Genomic DNA, 26,919 nt, shown 5'->3' with positions numbered 1-26,919 from the left:
GAATTCTGTGACTTAAAAAAAAAAGTTTTAAATGTGAATATTCTCTAAAGGCCAAAAAATCCATCCTTTTGAATTGTAGCTTAAACAATTTTTTATGGCAACTTAAAAATGTGCAAGGGGTTACATAAGTGTTCAAAATTAAAGCAAGAATATTTGTTTGCAGTTAGTCACTTGGGTTATATGGTGACTAGAAGACCACACACTAGAAGGGACTATAACACCATGACCTTCCCTCGGTCTCAATTTAGCATCTACTTCCAGGCTTGCTGAGTTTTGGAATTCTACTATTTGAAATTTCTTTAGGAGGAATTCTTCAAACAGAGATTTGTCCTTTATGAAAAGTCACCTATCCTTAGGAAAGGTTGTACATTTGGCCTTATCAGTCATTTGCAACTGAGAATGAATAAACTTACCATATTTTTTCCCTAAGAAAAGCCTTTGAAAGTGGGGAGCAGGGAGGATCCATTAGGTTTAAGATCCATTAGGTCTTCATAAGGGAAATAGAAAAATACTATGGAAGTAAGAATACAACAGGAAGAGAAGCGAGATGCCTCATGGTGTGGAGGAAGTAACATGACTTCATTTTTTTCTTTATACCAATGACATTTCTGTGATGATGGGAAAGAATCTTTCAATGGTACCTAAATTATCGGGTCCTGCTGGTGAATGCAGTTGGGTCCTGGAAACTCGCTTACCTAGAAAGCATGCAGATTTAGGTCTGTAACTACTGGAGTGCAAGGGATGCCTGCGGTCAAATAAAAAAGTTTCATTGGAATATTAGAGTGTGATTCTATTTCAGGTGAAAGCAAATCAACACAAGCGTCATATAAGTTCATGCATGTGCGTAAAAAGTGAGATGCACACAGAGATGTAACAGGCTGCTACCAAATCACTGCTGGGTGCTGGGCATTGGTGAGGAGTGAATGGTTAGCTGGGCCTGTATCATCTTAGTATTATTTACATGTATTATTTACTTTATATTGTTCGCATGATTATTTAGAAAAGAACAATCTCTTCCTACCATACTGTGAGAGTACCTAACACCCTCCCCACCCAACTTCTCAGTGGCTGAAGGGCAGGCGGGCCAGCTCATATTAACGCCTGGGTGACTAGAAGCTGGTATTACTTTTATTCTTCCTACCAACGAGGGAGAGGACCGCTCTAGATCAGGTGTTTTCCCCATTCTAGAAAGCCGTGGTTTTGGTGCTTGGATACCCTGAGCTGTGCAGGCCAGGTGAGACTGGCCATTTGGCCAGGACCTGACCTTGCCTCTGCGTAAGTGTTTCTGGAGTCCTTTGTCTCCTGAGACCTGCCTGCAGAATCTCCGCTGCCAGCCAAGTGTTAGGTCACATTCAGTGAGGGAAGGCCATGCTTCTTCCCTGTGTTCTCCTCACCTGCAGGCATTGGACTCCTGTCCCTCCTCTCTCTGCCAGGACATCAACAGGGCTGGTTGTCATTGTGCATTCCTGTGTGCAGCATAGAGTGATGAGTGTGCACCCATGTTTAGAATGCATCCTGTCTCCTCCTGCTTTCATTCCCGTGTACTCAGTTGCTGGGCACGTGCGCAGACCATCCACACCGACACGCGGGTCTCCTTTGTGTTCCTAGCCTCGAATTATTGAGCAGAGTAGCTGGGAAGTAGAGTACAGCTCCCTGCTTTCATAATAGCCTTGTTCTCTCCCCGGATGAGGCAGGAGTATATGAGGAACAGGGACACTGCTGATCATTTTCTTCTTCCCTCTCCTGAAGTCCTAAGACACAGTTTTGACTTCCTCAAAAAGTGTTGGCTTTCTAAGGTAAATTTTACCAACCCATGTCAGAACTGTAGTTTGCAGGCTTTGGGCTGCTTAGGGGTATAAGAAGATTATCAACACCAGGGAGGTCTGGAGGTAAATATGGTCAATTTTTGATTAACTACAAATTAAGTATTTGCTTTGTGGGTTATCTGTGACCTATTTGAAATATTGATCCACTTTCTCTGCCACGTGCCCCTGGGCCAATTCTCCCGCAAGGTGTAAATGTGCTCAAGAAACATAAACTAATTTTCATATAAATCTAGGGGAAGAAAATAAGAGGGAAAGAAAATATACGGCAAAGATAGTCACATAACATGTCTCAAACTCAAACAGAAATGATTTTGTATCGTCAGTTCTTCAAGATGATTCAGACCACTTTTAGTTTATATTTAGGAAGTTTCATCAATAATTGGTTGCTTCCTTTTAGCACTGTTAAGTTGTCTTAATTACTCCTCAAAATGCAATACCATATGTATCATATTATATAATCTCTCCACTCTCTCTCTTTCCCTTCTTCCTCCCTCCTCCACTCCCTGCCTCACTGCAGGTGTACCATAGATGACCGGGTCACCCGGGTGGCCTGGCTAAACCGCAGTACCATCCTCTACGCTGGGAATGACAAGTGGTCCATAGACCCTCGTGTGATCATTCTGGTCAACACACCAACCCAGTACAGCATCATGATCCAAAACGTGGATGTGTATGACGAAGGTCCGTACACCTGCTCTGTGCAGACAGACAATCATCCCAAAACGTCCCGGGTCCACCTCATCGTGCAAGGTAAGTCCCAAACGAATCTGGGGTTGCCATCCCCATCAGTGATAGAGGGGAAGAACAAGTTGGTGTTTGTTCTAATCGTGTATGAAGACACAAAAGTCATCTTCCTCTATTGAATCCAGAGTTTGAGTATATATCTTGGAATTTTTCCCATGTCATGGGTACTTAATTAAGTCCTGAATATATTCTAAAAGTTTCTAAATGTTATCTCTAGTCCTTCTGTTCTCATCAATAAATTGTGTAATGTGCACTGGTTGAGCTCTCTTAAGTTACTTAGCACTGTGGAGCTGGGGTGAAATACATTCAAAGGTAGATAAATACAGTGCTACTTTCAGCGCCTTCTAATTCTCTTGTAGACTTATTTCATAATAAAAGACTAATAATGCTGGTTGGAAACCAGGTGATGTGACTATTTTTGCACAGTTGCTGGTCATGTGTGCTCTGGAGGGATCTCTGAGTGCTACCTAGGCAGGTCCTCTGTGGCATTGCTGCTGTGTCTAAACACTCTCTTATAGCTCCACAATAGATCTCAGACCCAAGAAGGAATGATGTCTGCAGGTCAATGTTGGTAATAATTTCAGACAATTTTTAAAAGGGGGAAGGAGGAAGACTTAGCATCTTCTTCCATTCTCCTTTAAAAATTTGAATCAGGATAGCCCAGCAATTGTATCACATGTGCATTTTAAAATAATTTTTCATTTAAATTTTATATTACACCTTAAAAGTGGGGCTGAAGAAATGTCAGATTCTCAGATATTAAATACCAAGAATTAAAACCACTTGCAGATAGCAGTTCCGAGAATTTGAGAACCGTTTTAAAGCAAGGCAGCAATCCAAATGAACTTATTCTGAACTTGACCCCAACTATCATCACCATGTAAAGCAATTTCTGTCAGGTGTTGGCTCATGGCCGGAATCAAGTTCTGAGCAGATTAGTTCCATCGCCCAGTGACACATCCTTCCTCCACCAAATGAGAGGTTCAGGTGGATTTCTTCAGAGCCTCCTTTACAGATCTCTTGAGGACACACAGTGAGCTCTCAGAAAGGGTCCCTATGTGTGATTTCGTCTTTAGCATCCGTCTTTTCTCAGATCCCATCTGTCATAGATTCAATACATTTTTCTTTCTAGTTAGTGAAATGTATATGGCATCCTTGCTTAACTAAGATAGATACCTCATTTATGTTTTTTTTTTTTTAAAAAGACCTTGATGTTGCTCATTTCAGTTGGTTTCCTGGAGAGCAGTTGTGTGGGGGCTGTCTATTCATGCTTCAGTCACTTGCACAATTCAGGTTGCCCGTTCTTTCCTTTTGGCGCAAGCAGCCAGGCCTGCCTCTGTAGCCATTTGTAATGGCATGTGTGGGGCCAGAGAGCTGTCTGCTGCCACTGCTGTTTCCCAGCAGTCCCTGGCACTGCCATGCTGCCTGAAGCTTTGCTCCTGCCTAGTCTCCAAGCCCTGCTCTCCTCCTCGCGTCGCCTGCCATCCAACAGACGTCTGCAGACGCTGTGGGTTTCCACTCTCCATACACGTCCACCCACGGCTCTGGGACGACAAGACTGCCTGCCATCTGGAGATCAAGACAACTGTCACATCTGATACTTCTCCTCAGAGGACGACAGAGGCACTTGGTGAGATCAGTCATCGGAGATGAGCTGGAGTATCTGTTGGAAGTTTCTGGGGGTGTAGAAAACAAGAGACTGTGAGCTCTCACTACCCGACCTGCCTGCACCTGGGCTTGGTTCCAGAGGAGCTGACATTCCCAGCATCAGAAGTGACACCTCAGTGGCACCTCTGTGGCCCTGACAGCAAAGTTATCTTCAAATTCAGGAAATGTGGCACTGAAATAAAAAAGAACTGCCAGGCACTGGAGAGACACTCAAACCGAGCAGGCCTGTCCCTGTTCAAGAAATAAGGTAGATATTGTAGGCACATCAAAGTCAATGCACAACATAATGGGCTGGGGGGCTGAGTGACAGGGAAGGATGTCCTCCTTAACACATGTTGAGCAATCCCTTGGGTGAGATGTGGCAGCCTGTGGCGTGTCCCTGTGGACCTCCAAGCCTCAGCTCAGAAATAGTCTGAGAATAGTGTGGCATCTACTCCAGGGGTCAGCTCCTCAGTCTCCACATTCCAGGCCAAGTGACTCTCTGGCTCCAACCCTCTGAGGTGGCCTGGGAAGTCCAGAGGCTGTCAGTGTATGTAGGGGTGGGAGGGGAGGAATTTCTTTTTGGGACAAGCTTCTCTTGGGGATGACATTCTCTTGAGGAGAACTTTCTCTTGGGGAAGATCTTCTCCTAGGAAAGAGCTTCCTTGTGGGAAGATCTTCTTTTGGGAATGGCTTTTTTGGGGAAGACATTCTCTTGGAGAGGATCTTCTCTTGGGGAGGAGTTTCTCTTGATGATGACTTTCTCTGGGAGAGGAGTTTCTCTTTGGGATGATGGAGCTTTTCTTGGGAAGAACCTTCTGTTTGGGATGATCTTCTCTTAGGGAGGATGTTCCCTTGGGATCCTTGGTAGGCTGGTTTGTACCTTTACTGAGAGGCATAGAGAAGGATGTCAGAAAGCTGAATTCTTTCATCTTGCTTAGTGAAGCAGTGCCTTGCTCTTTCTTTGGAAGACAGTTGAATTACCAGAGGGTGGATGTAGAGACCCCAGTACTCAATTAGAAAGAAGCCCAGAGTTCTTCTCCCAGCAGTCATAGCCTTTTGTCCAGTCTATAGTGTTTCAGAGTTAGTGTTAGTTCAAGTTAGCTAAAGATAATGAAAGTTTCCTAATCCTCTTAAAGAAAATTTATCTGCCTGAGTAGAAAGCTTTTGGAAGACAATAAGGCATGTATAAAACTGAGGCCTAATCTCACCTTTAATTTTAAACTGCTGATGGGTATTGATTTTGCAATGAGAAAAACAAAAAAATTTCTGAGCTGCCACTTGTCTGTTTATAAAAACAAAAAGGTGCTTATGTATCTTCTATCCATTTGAGGAGGTGGGAAGCTCATTCCTTCTGCCAACCAGATGCCATCAGCAGAAGGGCGTGCAGGCCCACGGGGCCCAGCTGTGTGGTCCCTCCTGTCATAGGAGCAACCGAGAGACACTCTGCCACCAAACTCTCTGCCTGCCCTTTCCTGTTGCAGAAGGTGGCCTTTGCCACATATCTGATGAAACTAATGCCACTGATCAGCACAGGCACCGTGTGAGCATGTGACAATGTGATCCAGGCTGCACACCTCAGTGTGGAGGAGATCCAGAGCAAGGGGGAGGCACTGCTGTGGGGTCAGATGAGTTGGGGGGAAATCAGTCCGGCAGCCCTGCAGAGCAGGAGCTGAAGTGGGAGAAGCTAGAGGAACAAGCAGAGGCAGGAGTGACTCCCCGCTAAGCAGTGCAGCCAGAGTGACCGTGGGCCTACCTGCAAAGATACAGATGTGCCTGAGAGGCACTGTCCACTGAAAACTCAGAGCTTTCATCCTCATGCTGTAAAGAGGAAGAATTAAAATGACGTCACCCAGATTTTTAGTTTGGAGAAATGCTAGTGATTGGGGAGATAGGATCTCATGCCACTTGGAAGGAACAGCATTGGGCTTACAAAGTCTAGGGATAAGGAACACACAAACACTACAAAGATATTGCAGAACCAGGGAACAGGTGTAACCTAACACCAGAAAGGGTATATTTGAGATTTAGCATGACTTTCCTGGCTGGAGAGTAGGTAAATGTTGTGAAGTTATTCCTAAAGAACAGTAAGAATCATTATTTAGTGATATCCAACCTCAGCACTTAGCACACTGTCTGAGGCATAGTAGGCACCCAGCGAGTGTTTGTACAATGAGCAGAAGCAGATTGATACAGCTACAGGAGTGGCATGGGGATACACTGATCAAAAAGCATCTTCCTGCAGATACGGGTAGCGGTGGAGTCAGACTATGTCCAGATAACTTGGAGAGGACAGTCATGGGGGAAAGGTCCCTGGAGGGGAGGGTCCTCCGTGTGACAAGCTAACAGATTGCTCTGAAAGAATAGCACAGATTCCATGCATTTATATAGTACTTTACAGAGGTGGCACAGTCTTTGTCACCTTTGACTCTCAAAACAAGCCCTGGGAGACTGTAGTGCAGTGACTGTTATCTCCATTTGCAAATTAGGTAACTGTAGCTCATGGAGGTTAAGAGCCTGGCTGAGTCCCCAGTGAGTAAATAGCAGAGCTGGGTCTTGAACCAAGGCCACAGGACTTCAAGATTAGTGTCTTTTCAGCATACTGCAGTCCCTCCAATGGCAACAACATCCAGAGTTATTTCTCTTCTCCAGAGCCATGGAATATTTTCAGGATATCTGCTTGCGTGTGTGTTTTTATTTTATTTTTTTCATTTTTCCTTCTCCTGATATTGCATTGTAGCAGCAGAAATTGAGGACAAATCTCAAGAAAGAAAATTAGTGGTGGGGGTGGGACACCACAGTTACAATAAATGATGTAGAGACGCTGCGAGAGGGGCAAAGAAGGGGATAATTAATTTTCTAGTAGCTCATCCCTCCAGGGATGTGCATTTTAAACGTTACCACTTTATCCTATGTACGTACTGAGAACCCTGGCCCTTCTGAGAACCCAGAATCTCATTGTCGTTCTAATTGTCATGATCTCTTCAGCGTTCTGAAACAACGCAGAGACCTTTGTGTGCCCGTGGCACGTCATTGCTGTTGTTTGTTGAAGACAGACGGAGTAAGAAGATCCGTCTGTGGTTGCTTCTTGGATGCTGGCATTCTCTACCTGCTCTCCTGCCTTGTTCGGAAATCTCTTCACTACAGGGTACTTCTTTTCATGGAATGAACTCTTCTTGCTAAGCCTCATTTTATGCAGATGGCTAGAAATAATGAATTTTATTAAATTCTTACATTGGAGGCTCCACAGTAAGCTTATGCAATTTCTATGTAAACAAAAGACTCTGGATCTCTTAGCCTGGTGTCAGTTCAGCGGAACTGGTTGGTATCTGAAGTTGAGTTTTGCAGGTAAAGAAAAATGGGTTCTGGCCGGGCGCGGTGGCTCAAGCCTGTAATCCCAGCACTTTGGGAGGCCGAGGCGGGTGGATCACGAGGTCGAGAGATCGAGACCATACATGGTGAAACCCCGTCTCTACTAAAAATACAAAAAAAAAAAAAAAAAAAAAAAAAAAAAAAAAAAAAAAAAAGAAAAATGGGTTCTCAGCCCCGCCAGTCCTAAATACTGCTGTTCATCCACCAACCTCAGCATTGAGCGTGCTAAGTATAAACATTATCTCAGCCGTTCCTTACATCTATCTACTCTACAAAATATACACCGTAGTCATGTTTACAAATTAGGAAACGGAGACTTAGAAAGATTAACAACTTATCCAACGCTGATGCAGCTGCCATGTGCTTTAAATCCCTTTCACTAGACTTACTCATCGAGGTTAAGCTTTTCTCTAGAAAAAAAAAAATTATCAAAATACAAATAGCTAACAAGGCACTTTACACACATTATCTCTTTTGATTATGCTTTCCCAAAGCCCAAGATGACAGAATAGAAAGGCACACCTTTCCAAGACAGGAAAGTGAGATTCAGAGAGTTGGAAGTGATTTGCCCGAGTCACACTGGGGAGGAAGTCACAAAGCAACACCCAAGGCGGGGTATTTGCACTCCATAGCTGGCAGTGTTCAACGCACCACTGACTGAGAGCTACGTAAATGGACAGGTACCCGTTCTTATGTGAGAAAAATGTCAACCTTCAGAAGGGCTCCCGAAAAGGCTGGGGCCCTGAGGAGACAATTCTGGGGTGGGGGCAGCAGGCAGATGCTGAGCTTGCACCAAGAAGCACTTGGCGGGCCAGGGAGACAGGACCATAGGTCACGATTTTGCCAGGGACTCACCTATTTTCAACTATTTCTTTGTAACCAACCTCTTTCTTTGGCTATTTTCTCCTCTTTTCCTGATCATTTAAATGAACGTGTGTGCTTATAGACTTAAAGAAAAGAAGGCAGTTAACCTGAAATACATTTAATGTATTCAGCCTCTATTTAAAATTGTCATCGCATTGAGTCTTCACAAAGGCAGGGTAAAAGAATGGAAAACAGCAGGACCCACCAGCAGAACGCTCACTCCCCAGCCCGAGCTCCACTCCTAACAGTGCAGGCCTGTGTCTCTAAGACGTTCTCCCGGCTTCTTATCATGGGGTGAAGGCTAGAATTCAGACAATTGATTTTCTTTATGTGCATGTATGTGTATTTTAATCCTATGTGTACTGCTGTGGTTTGTGTATGTGTGCGTGCATGTCAATTGAAAATAAGATTCTGAGAAGATGTCTCTGTGCTGCAGATTCTATGCATGTGTGCAGACAAAGCACACAGCCAAAATTAGGTTAAGAACTTTTCTGGGCATCATTTCCTTAACTTTGCAATGGAAGGGTTGAACTGATAGTATAAAAGTTCTTTCTAGTTATTCTGTGTTACGGTTTCTCAGTGTAATTTACCTGGAGTATCTGTGCGTGATCAGGAGTCTCTGCACTCTGTGTCTCTCCTACTTTCACCAGGGGACAGGGCAATTATTAGGTTGGTGTAAAAGTAATTGCAGTCCTTTGCCATTTGTTCTTTATATTTATTTGTATTTTCTTCAGAGGCTTTAGGATTTGGGGTCCCGTGCTACCACTGCTAGTTAGGGGTGACCCTAAGCCTTGCTATTCACCTTTTTGGTTAGAGAAGGTAGAAGAGAAAGATACCCTTTGCTTCCCAGTTCTTCTCTGACATTTGTCACCTCCCAGCCCACAACAAACACACACATATTTAATGGACAGTGGTATGGAATTCCAGAGACCACAGAGGAAATAGCCATAAAATCTGTAAAAACTGTGTGAGTGTTTGTATGTGACTGCAGAAGAAACAGAAACCAGTGAAAACTGTGTATGTATGTAAGAGTGTATGTGTGAGGCCATTTGTGAGTGAGTGTGTGTACGTGGTGCCTCTGTGTGCCTTAGTTCCTAAGCACAGCAGAACAAACAACTTATTTCTCCTCACAACAGTGGGAGAAGAAACCTGATAAATGGAGAAGTCATCAAACCATATGTATGTATACATGGATGTAAAGATACACATGTGTATATGCTAGGATACACACATGTGTATATATGTTCGATGTTTGAGATCTATGTATGTATATGTACGTGTGTGTATATACACATGCTTTATGGAAGGGTTGGGGTAACTAAGAAGACAACTATAACAGAAGGAATCAAGAATGAAGTTACTATCCGGAATACCCTATATTGCACATAAAGGAAGGGATCTCACCCTTCACTGGGAGGTGCCCCACACTGCCTTCTGTACCTGCCCCGCCCCCTGCCCTCAGGGTTAGAGCAAGGATGCACTCACCCCACCATGCAGTGGTCCTATCCAGCTCTCAGACTGTAGTCTGTTTCACAGATATTACCTGAATATGACACCTTGTGTAGCCAGAGTAAAATTGATGTTGACCTTCACTGAGTCTCCTACATTGTGACCTTTCATGACATTGTGTGTAGTTGGTGACAATACAGTCAAAACATGATTTGTTAAAAAAAAAAAAAAAAGAAAAAAAAGAAAAAAAAATTTCCTCTTTTATCAGGTCTTTTCTCCTACTATTTTGAGGCTTTGTTCTGTTCTGCTTTGTAACTAAGACACACCCAGGCACCACGTATACAGACATACACACACTCACAGACATACTCACACATTCACACACACTCTTACACTCACACAATTTTCGTGAGTTTTATGCCTGTTTCTTCTGTACTCACACACATGCACACACACACACACACACACACACACTCACATAATTTTTGTAGATTTTATAGCTATTTTCTCCATGGCCTCTGGAATTCCATCCCAATGCCCATTAAATATGCAGGCTAAGCCTCTGTCTAGGAGAGGAGATGGGAAGGACACACTCAGTTTCTCCTCAGACACTTATAGTCCATTAATTATAAGAATAGGGAAAGTAGGTCTTTTCCAAGGTGAGTGAGACCAAAACGAAATGTGACCCTGGACGAATACATGTTCAGAACGAAGGATGGGTGGGCACCGCCAAGGGGCGGCACTTCTGCCTGAGCGTCCTGGCTGGGGAAAAGGTGGAGAGCATCATTGTCATGGTCCAAGAAGACGCTGCCAGTCCTGGCACCTGGATTGATGATTTATACAGTAGCCAGAAAAGAGAAGTGTCAGAACCTGGACTGTCATCTGCCTTATTTGCAATAGAATTAAATAAACAGAACAGTCATAATGCCCGTTCCCAAAATCATCACTGATGTGGAGATGGAGGGGAAAATGAAATGCCCGTTATGTGCTGCTCAATTTGCATGGCGATCTCAGCTTATTTCCTAAGAGGCCCTGTCTGCCAATAGCTCCAGTAAATAGATCTTTTCCCACACATTCCTGCGGCTGTGAGGAGGAGAGCAGTCACACCTCAGAAGAAGGGGAAATCAGTAAATGTTCATAAACTCTCCCGATAGATTAATGTTCACCATGACCCTCATGTTGTCAGGATCTCACATAAGATTTCAAGCCTCGCCACCCACAAGATTAGTTAGTCACTGTTTAGCATCTGGGTAAGCTGTGAATTCGGAATAGTAATGTTTTTCTACACATAGCACGTGTACACAGATTTGGAGAGTCTCACTTGCATTCCCGAACCTAGTTTTGGGCTCCTAGTTAACAAGTTTTACCCGCAAACACAGTGCCTTGACAATAGTAACTGTTGTCCCTATTCCTATTCTTGTTTCTCAAAAAGTCATTGACTGTTTGTTCACTAAAAATATCCTCTATAGGTATAGAAATTGAAGAGCAAGTGAAGCAAAATAATCACAAGGAAAACGGTCAATAATCTTTTTTAGTAATTATAAACAATGATTATCATCCACTGAATGCAGTTGATCCTTGAACCATATGAGTCTGAACCATTCAGGTCCACTTATAAGTGAATTTTCTTCCATCTCTGCCACTCCTGAGACAGCAAGACTTACCCCTCCTCTTCCTCCTCCTCCTCAACCCACTCAATATTAAGTCAATGAGAATGAAGACATTTATGACGATCCACTTCCACTTAATGAACAGTAAATGTGTTTCCTCTTTCTCATGATTTGCTTAGTCACATTTTCGTTTCTCCAGCTTACTTTATAAGAATACAGTATATTCTATACATACAACATATGTATTAATCGACTATCTCATGTTATCAGTAAGGCTTCTGGTCAACAGGAGGCTATTAGTAGTTACATTTGTGGGGAGTTAAAAGTTATATGCAGATTTTCAACTGTGTGGGGGTCAGTACCCCCAGCCCTTACATTGCTCAAGGGTTAACTAAGTGGCGTGGTAGTCATTTTATAAACATTATCTGATTCTATTTTCCAATTAACACCAGAGCATTGGATTCGTGTTCCTATTTTTTTTTGAATGAGGAAACTAAGGCTCAGAGAAGCTACAGGTTCTGCTGATAAGTACAAGGGTGTATTTTAAACTCACTTCTGTTGACAGTGGAATTCTCCACTCCGTGTCTAGGCTTAACTTCCTTTCAATCCATAGCTTTTAAATGAGTAAGTCAGACTGCCAGGCCGGGCCATTCACAGTACACATGCTTTCTGTGTCAGGTTGTCTCTGCTTAAAGCATTGGAGTCTATCTCTGTGCAGTCAGGATCTGTCCTCCTTAAACTTTTTTCTCTCCTTCTGTTTTGTTTATCTTAACTTTTATTCTTGGAGTTAACATCGGCTCTGTATCACTGTCTCCTAAATCTAAATGTCCAGTTTTTATTTCTTTCCTGATTGCATTCTCTTAACGTATGATTATCTTCTGAGCTCCTCAACTTGGGTATCCCTTAGGAACTTTAACCTGTTCTACCCTGAACTTACTTTCTTTTCTCCAAAACCTGTTCCCCTTGTAATTTGCATTTCCATTCATGGAAACACCATGTAAATGAAATCTTGTCTTAAGCTTTGACTCTTTTTCTCTTTCGCTTCTCTATCAAAGCAGATGTCATGTCCAATAACGTAATTCTCTCCCTTTCTGTTCCCACAACCACTATCATCAAAGTGTAGAATCTTACTCTCTGCTGACTTTTCTCTGTCACATCCTAATTGATACCTCATCCGCATCTCTCCTTCCCTACAATTCATTTTGATAGTGTTGTCTAGGTATTTCTGATGCACACACTGATCATGTCACTCACCCTACTTGTGTTTTAATGGCTCCCTACTGACACTGACATCAAGTCAAAACCTCTTAGATCATCCTTCCAAGTGCTCAGCAATCCAGGGCCAAACCTACTTTTCCACTCTTACTTCTTTTCTTCTTTTTTCCTTTTTTAACTTTTTTGGTAGGAGGAATGTTTTTTTTTTTCTTTTTTAAGTTTTTGTTTCTGCAGGCTTTTGGGGAACAGGTGGTATTTGGTTACATGAGCAAGTTCTTTAGTGGTGATTTGTGAGATTTTGGTGCACCCATCCCCTGAGCAGTGTACAATGAGCCCAATTTTTAGTCTTTTATCCCTCACCCGCTTCCGCCCTCTCCACTCTTATTTCTTCACCCTTACATCCTGTGCACAATGTAGTCGAGACTGTCCTCGTGTGATCCCCGCTTTGTAGCATCCTGCATTCTTCTCCATTTCACATACAATTCATCTGTCTTGAACGTTCTTCTTCTCCCTGGATATCCAAACCCTACAAAAAGCAGTCCTGTCCAATAGAGCTTTCTGTGATGATGGAAATGTTCTGTATTTACACTCTGCAACGTGGTAGGCATTAGCTACAAGTGACTGTTGAGAACTTGAGTTGTGACTAGTATGACTGAAAAACCAAGTCTTTAATCTTATTTAATTTTAATTAATTTAACTTGAAATAGACACATGTGGCTGGTGGCTATCATATCCCACAATTTTAGAGTTGCTAAGGCTTTTTCTGAAATGCTAGTTGCCACTTCACCTGTACTTCCTTATGATACCTGTAACTTTTCATTTCAAATGTCAGTTATTGGTGGATGTAACTCTCTTCCTCGCCTAGACTGTAACTTCCTTGAAGACAAGCCAGAGCAGGTGGCGCCATAATTTTTCACAGAGGCGCAGCGTAAGTATAGCAATCTGAATTGGCATGGCCATAGAAGGCTGTCTTTCACAAATTCATATAAAAGGTTATTAATCCATGCAAGTAATAGCAAAATATCTCAAATATGTTTTTAGGATTTTATGAAGGCTTGAGGGAAAATGTCAATTGTTAGGAAAGAATAAGTGTCTCAAAGGGAGGCTTATGGGGGGAGGTATTTGCAGCCATGCCCACCACGGATTTATTCTCAAGTCCCTTCCCTTGGGAAAGATCGCTGTACACTGCAGCATTGAAAACATGCCTGTTGAATAAAGAAGTTCTTAGCGGAACCTTAAAAAAAAATTCCTTAATTTAGGGCTTCTAGGGAAAATTTCTAACACAGTCACTTTGCTTTAGTGGTGTTGAAAATCACCCCCAAACAAGGTGCCCTGATGGCTGCCCTGGCAGGCAGAGTTGGAAGTGCAGGGACCCAGCCTGCTGCAATCAATTTAATGGGATGGATTATGTGCTCTGATTGGCCAGTAAGCAGCATTAATGACCAGTCAGCAACTGTGTTCAGGTCAATTAATTTATATTTGTATTTTGCAAACTAAAAGTTGCTCTGTTAGATTATTGATTCTTTGTCCCTGTATTCAATTTGTTTTTAATTGCACCATTGCTGGGCCAAGCCCTCCCTCCTGGCAAGCCAGCAGTAAATCTGCCGCCATCTCAACAATCAACAATAAATGTGTCTCTTCATGTCATTATTAATATATCTCTTGGATTGGTTCATTACCATGGTTAATAGTTTATAAGGGTCCGTGGCACACTGCCAGGAGGATTCCTTTTCCCAAGGGCTAGTTTGTCATGATAGGATTGATGTTTTCAGGCCTCTGTGTGTCTGGGAAAGGGGTCTTGGATTTAATTTAATGTAGTTGGAATACAAGCTACCAAATCCTCTTTTTATCATAAACAGCTTTAGAAGATGATATTGTTGTAATAGAAATTTGTACTCTCTCTTTGAATTATTCTTCTTTGTTCTCATATTTTTTCTTTTTAATTTTTTCTTAATTTCTGTTCAGATATATTATTTCCGCCTTAGACACAACAAAGCAGCTCCCTGGGTAACCTAAAATCTTTGGGTAAGTGAGCCATGTGTCCCCTGGGAATCCGAGTTTTATTACTGAGTTTTTGTTAGTTAAAAGCAGAGAAGGAGTTCCTTCTGATTGATGTATGAAGGGTGATTAACAGAGCTGTAGAAATATTAACATAGCTGTAGTGCCTGCCATCACACCCAGCTATTTTTATATTTTTAGAAGAGACAAGATCGGAAAAAAAAAAATAAGCCCTATTTATGAATAGAAATAATTATTAATTATAGCATTGTTATTGACTCTTTTAGTTATTACTATTTTTCAAGAGAAAGCACAGATTTTAAATGAATTTATAGGTTGGCAGAAGAGATTTCTCTGCTTCCCAGAAATGCCAAGCTAAAATTTAAATAGAACTTAGAGTGTTTTCTAAAAACCCCACAGTGACCTGGATCTGACCACCATGAAGAGTGTTTGTCATTTCCAAGGCACAAGTTTACAAAAAGTCTGGACAAAAAGTCTGGTCTCTTTCAGACACAAAGTTTACAGCCAATTTTTTGATTCAGGATATAGATGTTGCATATAATTTACAATTAGCAAAACGCACATATTTCTAGGTGCATGACTGTCTAACACGGACCGAACTGAGCTTGTTGAATGAGAGAGCCTCGGGAGAGTTTGACACTGGATGTTCCCCTTGATAAGAGTCTGAGTAGCCCACAAGTGGAGGGCTGGAGGAGTGGGGCTCCTGCTTGAGGGATTTAGAAAAGCAAAAGGTGATAAGGGAAAGAGATAGAAGAAGAATTTGAAGATCCTGCAAAGAGCCATGGAGGTACAAGTGGAGGATGTGAATGAAAAGAAAGGAAGCAGAGGAAAGTGGAGTCAAGATCAAGAACAAAGAGACAGAGGAGGTTGGCCAATGGCTTGGTATTCAGAGGCTGCTTCCCTGGGCAGAGGTGGGAAAACCAAGCAGCAGGCCCAGAGTCCCTGAGGCTCTGCATGCAGCCTTCCTGGTGCAAACCCAACCTGCACCTTGTTCCAGGACACCCTGTGGTTCCCTGGGCAAACGGCACATTCCCCACAGGAGGGCCTCTGCTCTCCTGCCGCTCTGTCTGAGCTCCTTCAGCAAAAGGCAAGAATAGGAGTGAATTTGGTTTTTGTTATTGTTTTTTTTTTTTTTTTTTTGAGACGGAGTCTCGCTCTGTCACCCAGGCTGTAGTGCAGTGGCATGATCTCGGCTCACTGCAACCTCTGTCTCCTGAATTCAAGGGATTCTCAGGCCTCAGCCTCCCGAGAAGCTGGGATTACAGGCTGGTGACACCACTCCTGGCTAATTTTTGTATTTTTAGTAATGACAGGGTAGGAATGAGCTTTTTAAAGTGATCCCATGTTGGGCACAGCATCATCAGGCCAGGTGTCTACCTCTCCCTGTCTGCCACCCAAATCCTTTCCATGCCACCCCTGAGAACTGATCACATCGCTGGTCATAGAGGGCTGGGCTTGTGTTTTCCACGTGCTCTAATTTTGAGGTTAATCCAACAGAAAAGGCAATATTAATGATAGCTAAGGCCTTACTTAATTCATATCTGGGAAAGAGTCTCACTCACTGAGCTGCTTTTAGGAAGAAGATATGTAAAATTTAACTCCTGGTTTGGCCACTTGCCTTGCTGTGTTTCAGAGTCTTCATCTGTCAGCAGTGGGAAAGAAAGCCTGCCCTCTCCTTCGTGAGGTTGTTCACTAAGGGGCAACCCTCCAAAGTTTCTTAAAATGATGCGTTTTCAGCTGCTAGCTTCCTTCCTGAAAATGCTTCTGAGATTGCATGACAAGCATTATGCCGGGTTGGTTCAGCAATTTCTAGAACTGTCGCTTCACTCATCCTAATATGGTTTTCTCACATAAAAGTATTAGCCTCATATGTTTTGATAAATTATGTGATATTTTGTGAATAACATTGGAATAACAGCACCTCGTTTTGAATGCGTATGAACACGTGTGTATGTGTTTATGGGATACCTCTTCCTTCAATGTCTTAGAACATTCTTGTTATTTTTAAACATTCTTCTCAAAACGCGTTTGATATTGTTGTCTTAATTTTATAGTCCCAAGTACTTCTGGAAAAAACAAAACAAAACACAATTGTGCTCACTGAGAGAGAATTAAGAGATGAACCAGACAACTTTGAAGCAAAAGAGAAACAATATCAGCAAGACCTCATTAAAGCTTTCATGAAAGGGTTTATGGTCCTTAAGAACCTCCCATTCCAGCATCCATATGACTTATGCTAGGAAATAGAAAATGTAGAGACCTTCCCCAGACTGCGTCTTTCAGGGGCCACTACTGCCTGCTCGATCGAGTCTCTTGTTATCTGTGATCACATCCAAAATAAGATAAAATAATATATAATAAAATAAAAGTCTATTCTCTAGTTTCTAAGGAAAAAGTCTGTAGCTGTGGTATGGACATCTCCATCACCTCCTTTTAAACACCCCACCGATGTGAGTGCTGAAAGACGGATCCTGAGCACGGGCCACAGCTAATCCAAAGTACCAACAACTAATCACAGAATTGGAGAAGGCAAAATAGCTACTTGAGGAGTAAAGCTTCCCAGTCCTGGTTCTGCAACAGCAGGGTGGAAAGTGAGGGGACAGGAAAATCAAAGTTTCTTAAAAAAATTTATCACACATAGAGGCAAAACGTCCCCGCAGCAGGAAAGCAAGTGGAAAACACACCAAATCAATCACCTTCAAAATAAGGCTTAAAATCTTCTACTGCATAAGATGTAGGTGGGAAGGGAAGAATGGGCCCAGCGGTTTGAAAATGTTTTATTAAACTGCATGCTGACTGCCACAGCGCATACAGGAAAATGCAATTAAGGCCAGGCCATTAAAAAGATGCCCAAGGAAAGCTCTGAGAGAGACCAGGGGCAATCAGCAGGCAATGTTCAAAGGAAACTCACTTTGAAAAAGTGCCAGGCAGGTGCTGGAAGCATGTCAAACAGGACGGGACGGGCCTGACCTGGGATCTTTTGTGCCCACCCTAAGAGGTAAAAGTGGCAGCTCTGGGCGAGGAGAGGAGGTGGAGGTATGCATGGAAGGGCCTCTCAGTACCTTTCCTCAAGCTGAACTGCAACTGGTGCTAACCAGCCTAGCAAGTCTTTGGTTTAAGATGTCCTTAAGGAACATACGTGCTCAGGAGGGGGTGACACATCAGTTACAAAGCCACTTTACTACCATGCTGGAACCCCAGTTTCCTGAGTAAGGGGGCCCTTGGTGCTTCTGAGATAGAGGCCTTACCCAGCTTCTCCAGCAGATCCTGTCCAGGAGGTGCCTGACACCCAGAATTGCAGGTGTGGACCCCTGGTGTGTGTACATGCCACCTACTCAGAAGGAGAGACCAGAGGATACTGGAACAATCTTTTAAAGGAGAGTTTGCCTTCTCAAGAGAAGGTTCACAACAGACACTGTGCTTATGCCAGGCGGAAGTTGTCCTGTTCGGGGCCTTCTTAGGAGGTACGGTGTGCCCTGATGGTCATGTCATGGCAGGCCCGGGGCAATGCCCACCCTCTCCCTGCCCGTCAGTACACCCTGCAGTGCCCTACTTCTTCCTGCTCAGTTCAGGACTCTCTCTTACAAATACCTGAAGGTGCCATTTGAACTCAGGCCTTCCCATTTCCCAAACCCCTGGGCATGGCTCTCTCACACTGTGCTGTAACTACTGGGTTACCCATTATCATGGCTTCCCCACCAAAATGTATGCACCCTGAGGATGGGAACAAAGTCTTTACCTCTGTATGGACAGAAACATTTATCCTTAATGTAAGGCACAGAACTCACATAGATTAGATGCTCAAAAATGCTTATTAAATGTGTCTGGCATGTAATGAGTAATCAATAAGTATTTCACAATAAAAGAAATGACAATATTTGGTTGGAGAGAACTAAAACAAATTGATTTAGGCATCCGTGAGGGTGAACAAATAAACTACTACAACTCCCATATTTTATAGTCGTGGGTAACTGCAGTGTGTGGCTGATGTTAATGACCAAGCCTTTCTCTCTAGGCTCTAAGTAAATGTTTGAGTCAGGAGAAGCGTAGATGCTCGCTCCTCCTGTGCTGATCCCAGGGTTCCTAATTCTTGCTTCCATCCTACGAGGCCACCCACTGATGTTTGCAGTCACACCCACACTGCACATTTCCTTTTGCTAGAGACAGTGTGCTCATGGTTGTGGGTTTGGTGTTTTCCAAGCTCAGGCTCCAGGATATGGATCCTGCCTCACTCTTTCTCCTTCCATTTCTTGCTTCGGAAGTCTGTGGAATGCTGACAGGGCAACTCTGCCAGCATGAGCAGGTTCTTTGAGGTTTCTAGGTGAAACATCAGCAACAAAGTACCCATTGTGGCTGTAGCAAGAGTGATTTTATAGACTTCTCTAACTTTAGGAAGGGAAAACAATTTCTAGGCCTAATGCAATTTAGAAGATGCTCACATTTGTCTCAGAAACGATTGCCTTGCAGTGATATTCTGTCTCAAGTGAGTAAATGCTCCCCAGGCCCAGCTACTGTCCCTGACAGCCATCCCAGTGCTACCTTAACAGAGGTTTGCTTTCTAGCCATGACTTGCTTATTTACATAAAGGTTATCCTTATATCTTCTTTCCCCACTCTACTACTTTCTTAAGTTATCCGATGTCCTCTCTCTTCTTCTACCAGTTCCTTAATCCTCCCTCTACCCAGGCAGTGCTTAACTTTTGCAGCAGGAAAGGTCTCTTTGGAAGGCCTGAGGGCCAGCCCAACTTGCCAGTATATTTGCATATATTTACATTTAGTTGGCCTGCAAACATGAGGATTATGCAAAGTGCGAGTCTGAGCAGTGAAAGGATTCTGTTTGGATTCAGGAACTTTAGGGTCCATGGAACACAAGGCGGTAGGAGGGGTTGTAATGATTGCTATTCCAGGGAGAAGCGTGAGTGTGATTTATGGGAATGAGTGATGGGACCCAGGGGTCAGGGGCCAGCGTTAAGTCTACAGCTGTCCAGCAAGGCTCCTGCCTCGACTGGCTCACATCTCCCCAATGTCACCTTGCACATAGTTAGGCTAAGAGTTGAGATGCTGCCTCTCACATTTTGAGAGCATGCCTCTGGCAAGCTGCTGGAACTTTCTCCTCAGTAAGCCTGTTTTCTAGGTGCCTCGGCTTCTCTCATTTAGTAAATTCTGCACATCTCTCTGCTGAAATGAGCTTTCAGACCACCAGCCTGCTCTTTCCTCGTGTGGTAAAAGCTGTACTGGGTCCCGACCAGCTTTGTTTCTTCTAATCAAGGTAGGGTCCATAGGTAGTTACATGTTGCCAACATCTTTTGAGTGCAAGGGTCTAGGGCTCTCTTTGTAGAAAATAATCACATGGCTGTAAGAAAGCAGTGTGGTGAGTCAAACGATCTAGAAAACTACTCCAGTATCCATAGTTATCCAACAAATACTTGCCACCCACAGCACAGGAAAATCCAGTTCACTGAGACATTGCAGTAGAGAAAGAGTTTTAATTGATGCGAGGCTGGCCACAGCAGAAAACTGGAGTTATTACTCAAATCAGTCTTCCTAAAGCCCTGGAGGTTAGGGGTTTTCAAGGATAGTTTTGTGGAATGGGAGTGTTGGTTGCTTGGGGGATGAAATCACAGGGGTGTGGAAAATGGTCCTCGTACACTGAGTCTGCCTTTGGGTGGGGCCACAGGACCTGTTGAATCACAAGCAGCAGATCTGGATGGAGTCAGCAATTCGAAAGTCTGAAAAGACATCGCAAAAGGCCAATCAGAGGGTCCTACAACAGTGATGTTACGTGTAAGAGTAATTGGAGAAGTTACATATCTTGTGACCTCCAAAACAATGGTGGGTTATCTTTTAACTATGCCCATATCTTAGCAGAATTCAAGCCCTTGTCATAGCCCTAACTTTATGGACTTCAAGTAGCTTTACAGATGTGGTTTAGTTTTGGGAAAGGCTATTGTCGTCCTTGCCTTAAGGTTAAACTATAAACTAAATTCTTTCCAAAGTTACTTTTGTTCACACCCAGTAATGATAAAGGACATCTTGGATGTTAGAAGCAAGTTGGAGACAGCTATTTCAGATTTCTCTTACTGTCATAATTTTGCAAAGGCAGTTTCATATCTATTACCTGTGCTAAACTAGGCATATGCATTAACCTAGAATCTGTTTCTTAATGCATAAAATAGGAGAGTAGAAGACAATCTCTGAAATCCATTTCCACTCTAATGTTCTGGATTTTTATTTCTGGAAGTATACATTTTGTAACACTTTTCAAAATTTCTTCACAGATAGTTTTATATCATAGTCTACCAGTTCTTTCATTTGCTCACTCACTAAATAGGCATTAATATCTCCTATGTGAAAGCATATTCAATGAGAATTTGTTGGGCACCATCTATGAATTAGGGACTTTGCTACACACTGAGGATAAAATGATACAAATCATTACTATCTGTCTTTTGTAGGATTATTTTCACACCCCTCAGCCTATATTTTAGGCATTTGGAGGACACATCGATTGTGTCAACCTGATCACCTAAAATGTGCAATGCGGATGATAGTTCTCAATCATGTTTGCTTAATGGAATCAAACTGAATCCACTTTAATTGTGTTTTGCCCTTATTTTAATATTTTTAATGGTGAGCAGAGACACTGACAAAGGAGACAGTAGCCATATTTATGGAGTTTTCTTTTCTTTCATTAGAAGTATACTTTGGGAAATGTTGCAGTGGATGAGCAGCTAAACTAGTCTAACCCTACTCTAAACATTCTAAGATACTCTAAATAATTCTATATCTTCTGAATACCAAACCATCACTTCTTAAGAAACCAGTAAAATGACCTATTGATTTCTTAAATGTCAGTTATACTTATGATATGTTAGAAACTATTGGGGAGGAGGTTGAAAAAAATCCAAGGACATTTTGATTTTGGAATAGAGACATTTACTCATAAAATAATTACAGAAAATTCTTTCAACTGAGCCAGAATTAAACTACTTTATAGTATGGCCAGTGAGAGTCTATTTATGCTTCATGTAGACTGAATTGACATTTTCTTTTGAGTATCTTAGGGACACCTAGAAGTCAACATGTGCGGAATTGAACTCAAATCTGGCCTATGTCTAGTGTCCCTTTCGCAGTGATTGGAACCTCCATGCACTTAGGTTCATGAGCCTTAAACATCACCAGTCATAGACACCACTTCACTTTCTGTAGCCAATTATACCGCCCCAGTCTTCAGAGGCTGCCAGAACAAAATACCACAGGCTGAGTTCCTTGAGCAACGGAAATTTATTTTCTTGTAGCTCTGGGGGATGGGAGTCTGAGATGAAGTTGGCATCAAGGTTGGTATCTGGTGAGAGCTCTCTCCTTGCAGACAGTGCCTGATTGCTGTGTCTCTACATGGTCTTTTCTCTGTGCTTACGCACAGAAAGATCACTGACGTCTCTTCCTCTTCTCATAAGGACACCAGTTCCATCAGATTGAGGCCCTAACCTTATGGACTCATTTAACCTTCAGTACATCTTCAAAGGCCTTGTCTCCCAAAACTGTCAAACTGGGGGTTAGGGCTTCAATGTATGAATTTGGGGTGCACCTAATTCAGTCCATAACAGATACCAAGTAAGGCAACTTCAGCTTCTTACAGCCGCAGCGTTACAGTGGCTTAATGCAATGAAACTCTACTGCTTGATCCTTGAGGAGACAGGAGAGGGCAAAGGGCTAGGTTATATGCAGTCATTCAGGAATAAAAGTTGATGGAGGTGCTGCCATCTTCAAAGCATGATGACAGCACCAACTTTGGTCACAGACATCTAGCAAGCAAACTGGACATGAGGGTAAAGACTGATGTAACAAAAGGTTTGTTTGTTATTTTTCAGGGAGCTGTTTGTTTTTGTTTGGTGAATAGCTAGCTTGTCTCTGTCATACCAAGTTCTTTTCAGCATTCTACAAAAATACTGCCCAACATGGTGAAAGCCCATCTCTACTAAAAAACACAAACATTAGCCAGATGTGGTGGCACCGCTGTAATTCCAGCTACTTGGGAGGCTGAGGCAGGAGAATTGCTTGAACCTGGGAGGTGGAGGTTGCAGTGAGCTGAGATTGTGCCACTGCACCCCAGCCTGGGAGACAGAGCAAGACTCCATCTCAGGAAAAAAAATAAAATAAAATAACTCTCAAGTCTATTCACTTCTTTCCACCTTCACTACCCAACAATCTAGTTCAGAATATCATTGTTACTTGCCTGAATTATCACAAAAACCTACCAACTTCTTTATTCACACAGATCCTTGTGATTGATTTTATTTTAGTAAAATGTACCGAATATAAAATTTATGATTTTAATTGCTCTAAAGTGCATAATCTTGTGGCATTAATTACATTTAAAATATTGTGCAACCCTCACCACTCTATCTCCAGAACTTTTCCATCATTCCAACCTGATTTAACGCACTCATTAAACAATAACTTTCCATTCATTCCTTCCTCACTCCCTGTAACCTGCACTTGACCACCTCCAATTGCCCCTGCAGCCAGAATAATCTCCTAAAAAGTCGAATCACATAATCACTGAGCACACACAAGCACACACTTTAGAACTTTAAATGCTTTCCTATTGTTTTGAGGGAAAGCATGAAAGCTCCCGTGATGGCGGGCACTTTCTGGAGCTCTCTCCCATAGCTGTCCTTTAACCCGATCTAAAAACACTCTCCCCTTTAGGTTCTGTACTCCAGCCAGACAAAATGGTCTTTCAGAGCTTCATGTTCCTCAAGTTCTGTCACTTCCTCAGCAAAGTCATCTCGCAACTTCCCAAATAGGCCAGGCCTCCCCGTTATGGAATCTCATAGCATTCCCCATGTCTTTAAGAATATGTGTTGCATTACTACATATATTTTCCTAATTTTGTAATAGAATCTACCCTCCTATTGGATTTCAAATTCCACAAGGGCAGAGACTGTTCTGTTTATGTTCACTATTTTATTTCTAGTACCAAACATAGTGCCTAGTGTGTAATAGACACTTGATGAATAAATTATGAATGAACAGCTGAATGCTATTGGCATCAGCAAAGGTTGAAATCAGAGTTACACAGAAAATGGCTTGGAATAAAGGAGCATGAAAACATTGGTAAAATTGGCCTAAGACAAAGAGGAAAAATATTCCCTATTGAGTTAAACAACATAATTAGTTTACATTTTATTATTATTCATTTGACATTAAATCTATTTAACGTGTCTCCTTTAAAAACCTCAGTGATAATGGTGTGATGGTCAGAATCCTATTGAAAAATAAGATATTTTCTTAATTTTAGAGCATGCATTTCTTTGAAGGAAAGGAGAAGAAAAATCAATACTGTTGAATAGTAACCACTGTATAAGCATTTCACATGAGATCATGTTTGATATTAAGGTTCTCTTAAAAGAGTATTTAGGACATTTCTACTGTATCCTTGAAAGCTTTAACAAAGAATGAACCGGAGTCAGAGCCATAGACTAATGCATTGAAACTCACAGATATAAAAGACAGGAGTAGAACTTGGTCATTCAAACTCTTAAATAAGTTGTTTCTTTCTTTCTCTTGGTCCTGGTATCCTAGTTACACACTCACATTTCAGCTCTTGAGAAATTGTATAGAATGGCAATATTGATCAAGCCTAGTTAATATGTTAAGAAATTTTTCCCCAAACTATCTTACTGCTGGGTCCCTAGAAAACAGACCTTGAGAGAGTGATTAAATGCCAATGCCTTATTTCTGTGGTGAAATCACAGGGCAGAGAGATGGAAGGGAAGGATGGGAAGCAACCCAAGGTGACGCTTTACCGACACTGGCTACATAGGAATAATCAACAGGGGAGAGAAACAGCTGGTGATTTGGCAAGTGTTTCTACTCAGCCATGCAGGGGGTCTACAGATGGACCACAGAGAGAGTGTGTACCATGGAACCATGGGTTCTCAGAAAGAACAGACAGAGATTCATTGACCTGGCTCCCTCTCATCTCATGTCCTGTTTTCTTTTGGTGTAAGTTTTCTCCAAGGGAGTGAACACACCTTTGATGTCTGGATTGCCTTCCATGGCCCCTGTAAAAATCGCTAGAGAAGCCAGATCCCTTGCTTTGAAGTATCACATTTCACCTGAGGTGGGGTGTAGCAGAGGAGCTAGAGATATTGGAGGCTCAACTGGTTAGCTTCAAAAGGGGGAATTGTGAGGCTGGGCACGGTGGCTCAGCACTTTGGGAGGCCAAGGCAGGAGGATCACGAGGTCAAGAGATCGAGACCATGGTGAAACCCCATCTCTACTAAAGAATTCAAAAATTAGCTGGGTGTGATGGCATGCACCTGTGGTCCCAGCTACTCGGGAGGCTGAAGCAGGAGAATTGCTTGAACCTGGGAGGCGGAGGTTGCAGTGAGCTGAGATTGTGCCACTGCACTCCAGCAGTCTGGCACCTGGCAACAGAGCAAAACTCTTTCTCAAAAAAAAAAAAAAAAAAATGCTGGTGGTGGGGGGTACTGTAAGGTCACATCAGCTACAATGGCAGGGGAATCTGAGCAGGCAGACCAAGGTTTGGGAGTGAAGGAAGCCGAAAGAATTTGAGGACCCATGTAGGACACGTGTGATATGCAAGGCTTTTGAAGGATTGATGCATTTAATGTGGTTAGCTTGTAAATTCTAAACTCCTTTCATATCTACCAGATGGCTAAAATTTTAAAAGACTGATAATACTGTCTTGCTGAGGATGCATCTTAAGTGAAACATTCAAATATTGCTGCAGGGAGTTGGCTCAACTGTGTTAGAAATCTGCTTGGTAATTTCTATTAAATCTGAACATGTATCATTTCATGCCCCCAAATTCAACTTCTACATATTTTCCCAATAAAGATTAGTAGTTGTACACTCAGAGAACGTGAATAAAAATTTTCAGAACAATTTTATTCAAAATGACCAAAAGATGGAAAACAACCAGTGTTTTATCATAAGAGAATGAATAAATAGATCATGGAATCTGTAAATGGAAAACTACTCAACAATTTAAAAAACAAACTATCAAAACACACACAGCATGGAAGAATATCATAGATATTATGTTGAGTGAGAGAAGCTACACACAAATGTGTACCTCCTAGATGATTACACATGATAAGTCCTTGCTGTACACCTAAAATCTCTGTCCCTTTTTGCATGTAGCTTATGCCTCAATAACACACACACCCCAAACCACTCTCTTCCTGAGGTTTTGTGAAGTTAATTTTAAGTCTTCCATGAAAACATACAGATAAAAGCATAAAACCCCATAGCTTTTGGATGCATCCTTTAAAACCTGTTGTGTAGGAGATATGGAATATGTTTTCCCTCTGTGGAATTTGTAGACACTGCAAGAAAAGGACTGTTTCCAGTTACTGAATAGAGATTAGGGATCATCTCTTTCTACCTCTAGAGCCCAGACAGCTACAATTAAGATAATTGATTATAAAAGAGAGAACAAACATTTAGGCCAAAAAAAAAAAAGCCACCAAATGAATCATAGCCTGCTAAAAAATATTTGCTTTCTGTTCCAAGAAGAATGATGAGAATTAAAAAAAAAAAAAAAAAAAGTTGACTCATAAAGAAAACATAAAGATGGCAAAGCTTTAGTCCAGCAGTAAAGATCAAAATTCAAGTCCATCAAGTGACAGGAGAAAAATCTCAGGGAGAATAACAATGAATAGAGGGGAAAGGCATCCTAAAAAGAGGAGTCAAACAACAAAGACGACTGAAGAAAGGGGGCCTCTTACAAAGGAGCAAACATGAAAAGCGGAGAGGGAAGCGTGGAAACCTATAAAAAGGCCACTGAAGAAGCGAAGAGCACAAAAGAAGGACTTGAGATGAAAAATAAAAATGGAAAAGATTAAAAGGAAGAGGTGAAATGGCGGAGAGAGAGGGACTAACCGACGGCTCTGAGGAAAAACATGGCTTTGCTAGAAAATTGATGTTTTCACACCAGCGGGGGCCGAGCCTGATGTGGGTCAGGAGGCCGCTTCATCTGCTCTGCTGGCTTCCGCTGGCTGATCCTGGAAGTCCAGCCCAGCCAGGACGTCCATGGAGAAGAACTCTCAGAATCAGGAGACAATGGCGGTGCTTCTCAGGTCCCTTGGCCCAGGATGGAACAAGATGGGGTGCTAGCAAAAGAGCTCCCCTTCTCTCCAA

At 42.4% G+C, this 26,919-nt stretch overlaps 1 protein-coding gene across 7 annotated transcripts in view; it reads left to right on the top strand.

The window, feature by feature from the left end:
- The window catches only part of OPCML (opioid binding protein/cell adhesion molecule like), a 1,153,658-nt gene that overhangs the window by 884,479 nt on the left and 242,260 nt on the right, over positions 1-26,919 (top strand). For all 7 annotated transcript variants that reach the window (XM_003923495.4, XM_074400890.1, XM_010334345.3 and 4 more), the window contains one exon: positions 2,344-2,576. In XM_003923495.4, the coding sequence (XP_003923544.1) occupies positions 2,344-2,576 (233 nt within the window). The remainder of the gene's footprint in view (positions 1-2,343; positions 2,577-26,919) is intronic.

The sequence above is a fragment of the Saimiri boliviensis genome, chromosome 6, assembly GCF_048565385.1.
Source record: "Saimiri boliviensis isolate mSaiBol1 chromosome 6, mSaiBol1.pri, whole genome shotgun sequence".
Taxonomy (NCBI): Eukaryota; Metazoa; Chordata; class Mammalia; order Primates; family Cebidae; genus Saimiri; species Saimiri boliviensis.
Note: the sequence above shows the minus strand (reverse complement) of the source record. Positions and strands in the feature narration are given on the sequence as shown.